General features: G+C 40.7%; 1 protein-coding gene across 1 annotated transcript in view; it reads left to right on the top strand.

Annotated features, from left to right (window-relative positions):
• Positions 1-13,305, top strand: part of DAP3 (death associated protein 3) — a 32,082-nt gene that overhangs the window by 15,957 nt on the left and 2,820 nt on the right. The window contains exons 3-11 of the mRNA XM_087441984.1: positions 2,788-2,910; positions 4,565-4,666; positions 7,495-7,603; positions 7,744-7,836; positions 8,790-8,920; positions 10,116-10,196; positions 10,283-10,441; positions 11,015-11,074; positions 12,138-12,227. Coding sequence (XP_087298110.1) covers positions 2,788-2,910; positions 4,565-4,666; positions 7,495-7,603; positions 7,744-7,836; positions 8,790-8,920; positions 10,116-10,196; positions 10,283-10,441; positions 11,015-11,074; positions 12,138-12,227 — 948 coding nt within the window. The remainder of the gene's footprint in view (positions 1-2,787; positions 2,911-4,564; positions 4,667-7,494; positions 7,604-7,743; positions 7,837-8,789; positions 8,921-10,115; positions 10,197-10,282; positions 10,442-11,014; positions 11,075-12,137; positions 12,228-13,305) is intronic.

The following is a 13,305-nucleotide window of genomic DNA, read 5'->3' as shown; positions in this document are numbered from 1 at the left end:
CCTTAATAACAGATAAGAAAGACCTGAGTCCAAACTGCAGAAAGATGTCAGTGGGAAGAATTTTATGCTTTTTGTAGAATTTTGTGCTTTTTGTAGATTGATTTAGAGTAACCTTGATTGGCTCATGAGTGCTGTTCTTTCAGGAACTGCATGATTTTCATTCTGGAACTGTGCAGAGGCAATTGTGCATAGGGTTGTTTTCCCTGGAAACAAGAGACTAGCTGGGTGTTGCCATTTATAACACTGTAAAAAGTAAGGAATCCATTTTGCTAGCTTTTAATTTGCTGCAAAAGCGTTTAACTAAAAAAGTCATAGGATTCTTACAGAAGTAGCACCACCTTGTGGCCCGTGAATATCTTTAATTTTCCACTTGGCTGCTAATTTCTTTAGAGACATGGTGCTTTCTCTCCAGTTGAGTTGAGAATACTGAGGAGTATCAGTACTAGGGTATGTTATTCAGATTGCTATGCTGAGGTGACAGGCCCTGAATTCTCAATGGTTTAACACAACAAATGATATTGTGTGTATGTGTATATGTTTTGTTTTGTTCTTGCTATTGCTATATTTCCAAAATGGTTTGCAGGCAAATGTGGGAGAGTGGGAGACATAGGGAGAAGGTTCATTATCTTGGGTGCCATCTCAGCATATAAATTTTAAGGTTGCCACAGCAGGGGAAATGGAGAATTTATACCCTCTCTTAACTGGCTCTGACTAGAATTGACACAAGTTATTTCCATTTACAGCTCATTAGCCAGAACTAATCACATGACTCCAATCTATCTGCAAGGAAAGCTGGAAATGTACAGTTTTTAGATGTTTGATAAACATCACTCTCTCTGCCATTCTCACACAAAGTTGGAGCAACTGTATTATTACTTTACCCTTTTACTTTATATTAAATATACAAGTACTGGTTCAGAGGTTTCTGGGTGCAGTTCACTGAGTGCATGTAGTTGAGTTTACTTTCACTTAGTTGGCCGCTTTACACACTCCCCCCATCACGTCTCTAATGAAAGATTCTTTATTGCAGGGCACAAGTACAAAGTATTTGTGGTGTGTTACGTACTCAGAGAAAAAGCTACAAAGATGAATAAAATCTGATGTCTTCTCTTCCAAGTGTGTATGGCCTAGAATGGGAGACAAACTTGTGTATAAGATAAAATGATATAATAAAAAGAATAGAGATTTTGGAGTCAGACAAACTTTGATTTGAATTCTGGTTTCACCACCTGCCAACTCTGTGACCTTAGGCAAAATTACTTCACTTCTCTGAACCTTGGTTTCCCCCATCATAAAACAGGCAATCCATCTTCTAGGATTCTTGGCTTAAAAATAATGTGTGTAAAACAGTCTTTTGCCTGGCATCTAATAGGTACTCAGATAACAAAAGCCATGAATGCAGTTCACGGCAGAGTAAAAATGCCATGCAATACAAAGCAAGTGCTATCAGCAGAGAGGGAAAGATAATTACTTTTGACTGAAGGTGTCTGGCAAATCTTCACAGAGGATGTGACATCTGAGATGAGCCTTAAAGGATAAGTAAGATTTAAATAGGAAGAGAGGGAAGTTGAAGTAGAATGAGCAGATGTCTAGAAGCATAAAAGTGAATAACATGTTTTAGCATATGACTAGAATATAGAGTTTATGAAGGGATGAGACGAGAAAGGTACGTGGAAGTCGTCACAGTGGCCTTGATTTTCATGCTAAGGACTTCGAGACTTATCTTGATGTTAGTCAGGAACCATTCAAGCTTTTTGATTAGCTGAAGATTAAACCTATTATTTGGGAGGACAAATCTTTTAGATTGTGAAAGATGAAGAATCAAAGATTTAGAGGTAAAGATACCAGTTAGAATGTCATTATGGAGTATCTTAAAAGTATCTTATAAAATGGGTATAAGAGTTATGAGGGGTGGTACAAAAATAATATACATTTTCTTCAGTCATGAAGCTGCATGATGAGACGAAATATAACTATAGGCAACTTTCATATTACCTATTGATTTATCACACAACTTCCTTAATTCAGCCGTCTCTCACATCCTCGTTCTCCTGCTTCTACGGGCTTCGTACCCTAATCTTTCCCTTGTAACGGGCATCTTTTCACTTCTACATAAGGCCTGTTATCCTTAAGCTCAGTTTGGGGGTTATTGAGTTAGCATTTTTTCAGATTTGCCTCCTGAAATCTCATCCTCTCCCTCGACCCCTCCCCAGTTCAGAAGTTTCCATGTGTAGTTCACTCACTTGCCTGTAGAGCAGTTTATTTTCACTTAGTTGGATGCTTTACACACTCCCTCATTACATGTCCTTAATGAAAGATTCTTTATTCCAGGGCACAGCTAGCAAGAAAATTGTTGTGGGGATTGTAATTATACCTATTAAGTGGGAACATTGCACTGATCCCCTAATAAGTGAGGTAACTATGATTATTAGACAGCTGAGAATAGTACAGTACTGGCCACCATTCATTACTGTGGGCAAGGGCATTAAAAGAAGTCTCCTGCTTTAGGTTGTTAATGGCTGTGCTCTGTTCCTGAACAATCTCTAATGTGATTGTTTGTTTCCTTATGGGAACAGAGCCCTGACATTGCAACACAACAGATTCAGAATATGAATAATGTGATTGGACTTAGAGAATTATAAATAATAACAAGGATTTGTTTTACATAAAACTAAAATGTATGTTAGTGACGTTTTTCCTTGTTGCAGACATGACTTAAAACCTCAGTGTTGTAGCAAGCATGAAAAGCCTGATAATTCCAAAATGCTAAAATGGTTTCTTTTTTAGTTGGACCCTGGATGTTTTTTGCACACGGGGACCAGGGTACCCCAAAGCCTTCCTGCTCACCTGGATAACCAGGTTCCAATTGAGAGTCCCAGAGCTGTATCCCGCACCAGTGAGAATGACCCGGTGAGTTGCTGATGTATATATGGACCTTTTTCAGGGTGTATAATTTGTGTTGCTGTCATTTTACATATCAGGAAAACTGAAACCCAAAGAAACTAACCAGATTAGCTTAGCTAGCATCCAAAACAGCATTCTGAAATCCAGATCTTCCCCATCCTTTCCTGATACTATGGTAACATAAAACACTCAGGCAGGTCAGTCAATATCTGTTCTGATTTAATCCCTACCATTGAACTCACCTCAGGCCAAGGATTTTGTCAGGCATAGAGTAGGTACATAGTAAATACTTATTAAGTCAATTCCTTAGAAGTTAAATTTAGCAGTTATTATTGATCTTACTGTATGATGGGTCAGCAAACTTCTCCTTAAAGGACCAGATAATAAATATTTTAGGCTTATGAGCCAAAGTGGTCTCTGTCGCAACTACTTAGCTCTGCCATAAACAAATGGGTATGGCTGTGTTCCAATAAAACTTGATTTACAAAAACAGGTAGCCAGGGCCTAATGGTTAAGTTTGGCACACTCTGCTTTGGTGGCCCGGGTTCGGTTCCTGGGCGCAGGCCTACACCCCTTATCGGTGGCCATGCTGTGGCGGCGACCCACATACAAAATAGAGGAAGATTGGCTCAGATGTTAGCTCAGGGCAAACCTTCCTCAGCAGGAAAAAAAAAAAGAAAACGGGTAGCCAGCCATAGTTTACCAACCCTGGTATGGAAAATCCTAAAGAAATCAACCTGCCCAAGATCACATAGCAGGGCAGGTACAGAACCCAGTTTCCTAATAACCAATCCGGTACTATTTTTTACCTTTCTAAGTGGATATCCTAGTGTCTGGAGAGGGAACTAACTTGATTTATTGAGAAGAGCAGCATTTAAAGTGAAGTTTGTCAGCAGAAGCCAGGATTCCACCAGTATCCAGTGTTGCATTTTCTACTTGAGGTCTCATTAGGGTAGATGTTGATTTCTTTTCTCCTTCTCCAGTATTACTGCTGCCTCTCATAAATGAAATTAGCTGTGTGGTCTGTGCTTAAATGTGAAGGGAACGAATAGCTTTTTTCTCCCTTTTTGTCCCTACCCCTACCCTCTGAGTCTCCCCATCTTGACATACACTGCATGTGGGAGGGGAAACAATAGCTCATTACCTAAAACACCATCTCAGCAGAGTGTGTTTTATTTACATGTCTAGCATTCATCTTCTTTCACAAGCACAAAATGAAATAGAATAAGTGAATGAAGTCATTGAAGTGTCTTTCAGCTTTCCCTGTAATTGTAGTCCCTTTATCTGCCAATTCCTCTGGGGTTTCTATGGAAACAGCGGCATGCAGATGATCTTGTCACATGACTGGAGCATCTCTATACACAGCACAGAAGAATCCAGATGGCAAGAATTGTCTCTGCTACCTCCACATCTAGGGTTTATGTTGCTGAGCAACTGGCTTCATCATTCAGGCCAACACCAGCTTTATATACACACTGTGGGGACATTTGGGGACAACAACCAGCATTTTTTGTCTAAGACAAGAAATGAAAGATATCTTTTCCAGCTCTGAGAGATGAGTGTTTCCTCAATATGGTCTAGCAGGCCCCTTCCACTTGTTTAAAGTCTTTGCCACTTTATCTGTGACCCCATTATACCTGTTTGCATTTTTGTTTCATAGGCCAAGCATGGGGAGCAGCATGAAGGTCAGCACTACAACATTGCCCTCCAGGATCTGAAGACTGTGTTCCCCCATGGCCTGCCTCCTCGCTTTGTAATGCAGGTGCTCAAAACGGGAGGGAATTGGAGGGAGCCCAGAACACAAGCTGTTGATAGCAGAGGAGTGGGATTGAATGAGTAGAAAACTGTAAAAGATGAAATTTGAATCTAAAAAAAAAAAAGATAAATTCAGCTATTGATTATCTTTTATGAATAGTGCTGTTACTATAATTACTTTAAGCCACTGTTTATCTGTGGTTAACCACTTTAAATCCTTTTTGGAGCCAGACAAAATATTCTTAAAGAAATAAACAATATACCACTATTTTCCTTGTGTTACCCAACAGATTTCTAGAAACTTTGGCATTCAAATAATTGTTAAAAATGAATTTAATATTTGCCTTAGTAAAATATCATGAAAATAGTTAACATGCTGTAGAGAAACAAAATCATAATATATTCGTGAGCCAAACAGAAATGATATTTGGGTTAAATGCATCATTGTTGTTCTTCAGTCTTAGAATTTCAGAAAATGTAGTTTTGTGGTCATAACTTCAACCCAAACAGTGTAATCTTGGGTTGCTTTATAGCCACTGAAAGAATTCATGATTGGGCCGGCCCTGTGGCTTAGCGGTTAAGTGCGTGCACTCCACTGCTGGTGGCCCGGGCTCAGATCCCAGGCATGCACTGACGCACTACTTCTCCAGCCATGCTGAGGCCGCCTCCCACATATAGCAACTAGAAGGACGTGCAACTATGACAAACAACTATCTACTGGGGGTGAAACAAAGGAGGAGGATTGGCAATAGATGTTGGCGCAGAGCTGGTCTTCCTCAGCCAAAAAAAGAGGAGGATTAGCATGGATGTTAGCTCAGGGCTGATCTTCCTCACAAAAAAAAAAAAAGAAGAAAGAATTTATGATTAATTACAACCATAGTTTATTGGTATAATTGGTTCTTTTGACTAACTCCTGCTGAATTATCGTCAGCCTCAGAAATTATTCCTTCTTAATGAAATATCAAACTTGACCTTGCAGGTGATTTTTAGCCCAGGAGCCAGATGATGTCATTTCTTTAATGTGTTTTATTTTAAGAAATTAGATGAGACACCGATAAGGGAGCTAATTCTAGAAGATAGCTTTGTCATCAAGCTTAACAAAAATTTTGATAAGTTTGGAAATAGGACAGAACCAGAAGAAATCATCTGTGATGGCACTTTAGACTGTTCCAAGACATTCATAGTACAATCTCTAGCTTCAGGGTTGTGAGGGCCTATCTTTAACCATTTCAAGTTGCTTTCAGAGTGGCTTACCCACCAGTGTTTTGGAGAGAATTACTCATACATTCTTTCCATAATTTCCATTTACGTAAAGGCCAACTCCCTTACCATTGTTTGTGTATTTTAGTACTGTCATATTGCCTAATATGGCATTTCTGTTTTATTATCTGTATCATGTTTTTGAAGGTTTCACTTTCCATTAAGTTTGCACTTACTTGTCAAGTCCTTCTCCAATCCAATTGTTTGCTTAGGATTTCTTTTAAAAATACAACATTATTTTAATCCTTATCTGATATGCTTGTGAATAATATTTGTTAGATCTTCTTATCATAGACATTTTTTTTTTATGATGGATTTACAGTAAACATTCTTTTTTTTTTTTGTGAGGAAGATCAGCCCTGAGCTAACGTCCATGCCAATCCTCCTCTTTTTGCTGAGGAAGACCGGCCCTGTGCTAACATCTATTGCCAATCCTCCTCCTTTTTTTTTTTTCCCCTTTTTCTTCCCGAAGCCCCAGTAGATAGTTGTATGTCATAGTTGCACATCCTTCTAGGTGCTGTATGTGGGACGCCACCTCAGCATGGCCTGACAAGCAGTGCGTCAGTGCGTGCCCAGGATCCGAACCTGGGCCGCCAGTAGCAGAGCATGCACACCTAACCGCTAAGCCACGGGGCCGGCCCTTCATAGACATTATTAAATACTTTATTTGCAAATCACTTTTATACATATCATTGCTTCCCAAATTTTTCCCAAGTATTCCAGGTGGCAAAAAGGGAATGAACTTTATGTGTCAGTTATCTGGTGTGTCTGTATGCTGGTGGTGTCTAGCCTCATAGCTGTGGGGCAGCTGGTCACACCTGCCCTGAGCTGCCATGTATATAGTTCTAGAGAAAAGTCTAGATGGTTATAGTAATAAGAATTAGCTAAAAATAAATTCAAAAGAATTAACATTTATTCAATGCTTACCATGTGTCAGATACTTTGTTAAGCATTTTACATGCTTTTAATATTTACATCAACCCTAAGTGGTACTCATAGTTATGAGATGTCTGGATTATTTGTAGCTTTCAATTAACTGATGTAATATCTGTGCTTCATTAACAGAAATAATCAAAAGCTGACTATTATGTTAGTTGGTGTGGGATAATGTGTTTCAGGTGTTTTTTGTGTGTGTGTGTGTGTGTGTGTGTGTGTGAGGAAGACAAGCCCTGAGCTAACATCCGTGCCAATCCTCCTCTTTTTGCTGAGGAAGATTGGCCCTGGGTTAACATCCATGCCCATCTTCCTCTGCTTTATATGGGACGCCGCCACAGCATGGCTTGACAAGTGATGCATTGGTGTGCGCCTGGGATCCAAACCTGCAAACCCATGCCACCAAAGCGGAGTGCGCACACTTAACTGCTGCGCTACCGGGCCAGCCCCTGTGTTTCGGTTTTTTATCTAATTATATGAATAGATTTTCAAATTCAATACCAACCCAACCTCTCCCATCTGAATAAGTGAAAAATATACCATTTGGTGATGTGGTTGCTATATTAGACTCAGTGTGTGTACCAAGAACTGTCTAAAAGTTCCACACCCCACCCTCTCCTTCCTTCTTCTCTGTATTGTTAGGTGAAGACATTCAATGAAGCTTGCCTGATGGTAAGGAAACCAGCCCTAGAGCTTCTGCATTACCTGAAAAACACCAATTTTGCTCATCCAGCTGTACGATATGTTCTCTGTATCCTTTCCTGCCTGCCTGGGCTATCTTGAGTCAATGCTTTGCCCCCTCAAATAAGGGAAAAGAAGAAATGCAAGAGTACTATTTGTTGACAGAAGTGTCCCTTCTGGTGATGTTTTCTTTAACAACAAGTGCTTTAGATGGGGAGAAGGGAACAGGAAAAACCCTCAGTCTTTGCCATATTATTCATTTCTGTGCAAAACAGGACTGGCTGATACTGCATGTTCCAGATGGTAAGAACTTCCTATCTTCACTGTGTCGGGGTTAGTTATCCTGCTACTGTGGTAGCGTTGTGGCTTTAATTTTCTAACAGGGCTCTGATGGCTAAGAGAAAGGCCTTTGTTCCAGATGCAGAGTGGTTTGAGCTAATTCATCATGATTTCTTCATATTGCTGACAAGCAGGTTGCAAGGTGAAGTAAATGCGACAGGAGAAAATTGAGCTAAAAGCTTCCTGGAGCTTTTTGATAATAAGAATGAAGGATTTGGGCCCAGCAGTCCTCACTTTGATGTGTAATGCCCAAGAGCATAAACTCCCGCCTTAGAGGTCACCATAGGCTTTATTGCCATCAGTCACCAATTTTGAATACCCATAATTGTGGTACTATTTATCAACATTCTGGAGTTGTCACATGGATCTTAAATATTTAAACTTCCAAACTTTGCATATATCCATCCTTGTTTTGTTCAATGTTGTGTGCATCTACATTTTCTGTCTTTAAAAACTGCCAAGGGCCGGCCCCGTGTCTTGGTGGTTAAGTGCACGTGCTCCGATGCTGGTGGCCCGGGTTCGGATCCTGGACGCGCACCGAGGCACCACTTCTCCGTCCATCCTGAGGCCGCGTCCCACATACAGCAACTAGAAGGATGTGCAGCTATGACATACAACTATCTACTGGGGCTTTGGGGGGAAAAAATAAATAAAAATAAAATCTTTAAAAAAAAAAAAAAAACTGCCAAGAAGCTCAGTTGACCTTTAATCCACTTGGTATGCCTTGTGTATTAACTGTAATGATATGTTTAATCTAAGAGGGACCAGACAAAAAAGTAAACCTCTGAATCAAGAAGGCTGTAGGAAAAATACATATGAGAAACTAAAGTCATTTCTCATAACTTAAAAAGGCATAGAGTATTTGAGTTGATTACAGTCAGTTCCTGCCTAATTTGTTTTCTTGTGCTCTTTTTTAGCTCATCTTTGGGTGAAAAACTGCCGGGATCTTCTGCAGTCCACTTACAACAAACAGCGTTTCGATCAACCTTTAGAGGCTTCCATCTGGCTGAAGAATTTCAAAACTGCAAATGAACGTTTCTTGAGTCAGGTGACTAGACTCCCAGAAGTTTGGTGATGGACAGTCTTTAAATAGCTTTTAATCTTCTTTGTGTCCTGAGTCCCAGTAAAATATGGAGAACTGATATTGTAGTTGGGAATAACTATACCATTTGGGTTTTTTTTTCCATACATTTTACTCACAGCTCACAACCTCAAACTCATTTATCCATGTGAGATAATGAGGCAGCAATAATTCCCATCTTGTGGGTAGCAAAGTGAAGTCCAGAATGATTCACTGACTTTTCCAAGGTCACAGCCTCAAATCCTCTAAAGCACATTTTCAACTACATAATTTTCTCCACGTAAGATCTTTTTCAAGACCAGAAATGTATTGGTAAAATTATTCTTTAATGATTCTGGGATACAATCTCTAGGCAAGGGGTTTTCAACTCTTGATGTAAATCAGAATCACCTAGGAGCTTGTTAAAAATGTGATGCCAAGGGGCCGGCCCGGTGGCGCAAGCGGTTAAGTGCGCACACTCCACTGTGGCGGCCCAGGGTTCGCTGGTTCGGATCCCGGGCGTGCATCGACGCACTGCTTGGCAAGCCATGCTGTGGCGGCGTCCCATATAAAGTGGAGGAAGATGGGCACAGATGTTAGCCCAGGGCCGTCTTCCTCAGCAAAAAAAGAGGAGGATTGGCAGATGTTAGCACAGGGCTGATCTCCTCACAAAAAAAAAAAAAAAAAAAAAAAAAAAAAAAAATGTGATGCCAAGGCCTCGTCCTGGACCTTTTTAGTCAGAATCTTTTTTTTTTTTTTTTAGGTGAGGAAGATCAGCCCTGAGCTAACATCCAGGCCAATCCTCCTCTTTTTGCTGAGGAAGATCGGCCCTGGGCTAACATCCATGCCCATCTTCCTCCACTTTGTATGGGACACTGCCACAGCATGGCTTGACAAGCAGTGCGTCGGTGCACGCCCGGGATCTGAACCTGCAAACCCTGGGCTGCCGCGGTGGAGCGTGCGTACTTAACCGTTCTGCCACTGGGCCAGCCCCCAGAATCCCTTTTTAAGCTCCAGGTATAAATGGGCTAGAAAGCATTCACTTCCATACTGAGGTCTCTTACAGGGCTTGAAAAAATAGATTAAAACTGACTCCTAACAACCTTAGACTCCTACCTTCTCTGCTAGGGATGGGTTCATCTTTAGGCTAAGTAGCCTTTTTTGGTTTTTATTTTGTTTTTAGATAAAAGTTCAAGAGAAGTATGTCTGGAATAAGCGAGAAAGCACTGAGAAAGGCAGTCCTCTGGGAGAAGTAGTTGAACAGGTATAAAAGACACTGAATGTGTACCGTGTCATAACCAGAGCAGGCCTCTTCTAGGACTATAAGCCACTGTTTCTCTTTCTCTACAGGGCATAATGCGGGTGAGGAACGCCACAGATGCAGTTGGAATTGTGCTCAAAGAGCTAAAGAGGCAAAGTTCTTTGGGTATTTTTCACCTCCTGGTGGCAGTGGATGGAGTCAATGCTCTCTGGGGAAGGACCACACTGAAAAAAGAAGATAAAAGCCCGGTAGGAAAACTGAGTTTCTCTCTTCTGGTTTCTCTGATTTCTGGTATCATCATATACTGTGTAGGCTGGGATGTAGCCTTGTAGACGACTCAATATATTTTCTTGCACTAGGAGTATTTGAATTAAGATGTATATTGAAAATAGCATCAGAAGGAGAAGGTGATGCCGAGTTTGACCATCCATTGAAAACTAAGGGAGAGTATTTTGAAAAGAGCGTGAAGCTACGTTTTCTTTCTTTGTCAATTTTTTCTTTCTATTCTCTTTTCAAAATGAGGCTATGTGGTCTGAGCAGAGAAGATCAGAAGCATCAAGGAAGGGGGTGGTTTGGGGAAGTGGGTGTTTTCTCCTTGAGTGACTGTTTTTAATCTGCAGAAGCAAGGCAGTTTTAGGGCCAGCAGCTGTGTAGCCTGTCTCAGAGGTTGTACCTTCAGGTACTATGTAGTAGTTGAGGATTTTTTAGTTGTTGTCAATTCAGTTGTCTCAGGGGAGCATCCAGGCAAAGGAAGTAATGATCTCTTCTCTCCCTCTCCCCCCACCCCCCTCCTCCTCTCTCACACATTGACCAATGTGCAGATTGCCCCAGAGGAACTAGCACTCATTTACAACCTGAGGAAAATGGTGAAAAATGATTGGGTGAGTGCATATGATGCCTAACACATTTCAGAAAGAAATGTATTTTCATTTAAAGATGTTCAACTGCTTCATTGCTAATACTTTCCAGTCTCTAATTTTATAGACAGAAAGTTCTTATATCTTATTAATTCCCAAAACTTTACCAAGATTAAAATATATGTATTTGGTTTCCAATCTTTCCACTTGACTAGAGTAACCTTATTCAAAACCATTTTATTTAAATATTGGCATAATTTTACTTTGCTTGCAATTATTCAAAGTGGTTTCTTTTATTTATTATTATTTTTTTTTTAATTTTTTCGTGAGTAAGATCAGCCCTGAGCTAACATCCATGCCAATCCTCCTCTTTTTTGCTGAGGAAGACTGGCCCTGGGCTAACATCTGTGCCCATTTTCCTCCACTTCATATGGGACGCCGCCACAGCATGGCTTGACAAGCAGTGCATTGGTGCGCAACTGGGATCCGAACCCCAGGCCGCCAGCAGCGGTGCACGCGCACTTGACCGCTATGCTACAGGGCCGGCCCCTCAAAGGGTTTTGTTTTTTTTGTGTGTGTGTGTGAGGAAGATCAGCCCTGAGCTAACATCTATGCCAATCCTCTTTTTGCTGAGGAAGACCGGCCCTGAGCTAACATCTATTGCCAATCCTCCTCCATTTGTTTTTGTTTTTCCCTTTTTCTCCCCAAAGCCCCAGTAGATAGTTGTATGTCATAGTCGCACATCCTGCTAGTTGCTGTGTGTGGGATGCCGCCTCTGCATGGCCCGACAAGCGGTGCGTCGGTGCACAGCCGGGATCCGAACCCAGGCCACCAGTAGCGGAGTGTGCACACCCTCAAAGTATTTTTATATCTTCTTATCAGCTTTGGAAAAGATTTTGATGAATTTGAAATCATGTAGCAATTTATTGTCAGATCCAAATCTAGAACTAATAACCAATTTAGTTGCCATTTAACTGTGCTAGACCACACTGCCATACCACTGCATGGCAAAAAAAAAAAATCTACGGATGATAAAAATACATTTTTCTTTTTCAGTTTTTTCTAATTCAGCTTTTTCTCCTTTCAGCACGGAGGCGCCATTGTGTTGACTCTGAGCCAGACTGGATCTGTCTTTAAGCCCCGGAAAGCCTATCTGCCCCAGGAGTTGCTGGGAAAGGTCAAATCATTGCAAAATTTGTTTCCCCTTAGATAGTCATTCTGTCTAAAGAGATATCTTTTTTTTTTTTTTGACATAATTTCAGACTCGGAGAAAAATTGTATTCTGGTGTGACTTCACCAAGGTTCCTAAAATGTTAACACTTTACCATATTTGTTTTATTCTTCTCTCCCTATCTTTTTCTTTCTGAATTATGTGACAGTCACCTGAGACACAATGCCTCTGTTTCTCTAAAGAATGTGTGTTTCCTAAAATCAAAGATATTCTAATATATAACCACAGCACAATTGTCAAAATCAGGAAATTGACATCAATATAATACTGTTACCTAATCTATGGAATTTATTCTGATTTTGCCAGGTATCCCAATATCCTTTACAGAAAAAGAAAGTCCTGGATAATGCATTGCATTCGATTATCATGTCTCTTTAGTCTCCTTTAACCTGTGACAGTTCTTCAGTCCTCGTCTTTTATATAACCTTAATATTTGTATTTCTATTTTTGAAGAGTCCATGCCAGTTATCTTATGGGTTCTTTTATGGAGTTTTCTGATGTTTTCTCCTGATTCTGTGTGATGTTAGGAGTGATGTTGTGGGGCCGGCCCTGTGGCTTAGCAGTTGGGTGCACGCTCCGCTGCTGGCGGCCCGGGGTTCGGATCCCGGGCGCGCACCGACGCACCACTTCTCCAGCCATGCTGAGGCCGCGTCCCACATACGGCAACTGGAAAGATGTGCAGCTATGACATACAACTATCTACTGGGGCTTTGAGGGGAAAATAAATAAATAAATCTTCAGAAGTGATGTTGTGTCTTCTCAGTGCATAGTATCGGGAGGCACATGAAACCTATTTCTCCTATTACTGGCAACGTTAACTTAAAAACGTTGAGTTTTTAAACACTGTTTAAACTCAGTTTAAAAACACTGAGTTCAGATGGTGTGCACCTATTTTCTTCTCAGTAAAGTTACTTTTTTCCTTTTGTAATGAGTAAGGATCTTATGGAGATATACTTTGAGACTAGGTATATATCCTGTTACTCCTCAAAGTTCCCCTTACTAGTTTTAGTATCCATTGGTGATT

Source organism: Ceratotherium simum, chromosome 2 (genome assembly GCF_057802395.1).
Source record: "Ceratotherium simum simum isolate JZ-2026a chromosome 2, ASM5780239v1, whole genome shotgun sequence".
In the NCBI taxonomy this organism is placed as follows: Eukaryota; Metazoa; Chordata; class Mammalia; order Perissodactyla; family Rhinocerotidae; genus Ceratotherium; species Ceratotherium simum.
The sequence above is the reverse complement of the archived record's forward strand: the minus strand, read 5'-3'. Positions and strand labels throughout refer to the sequence as shown.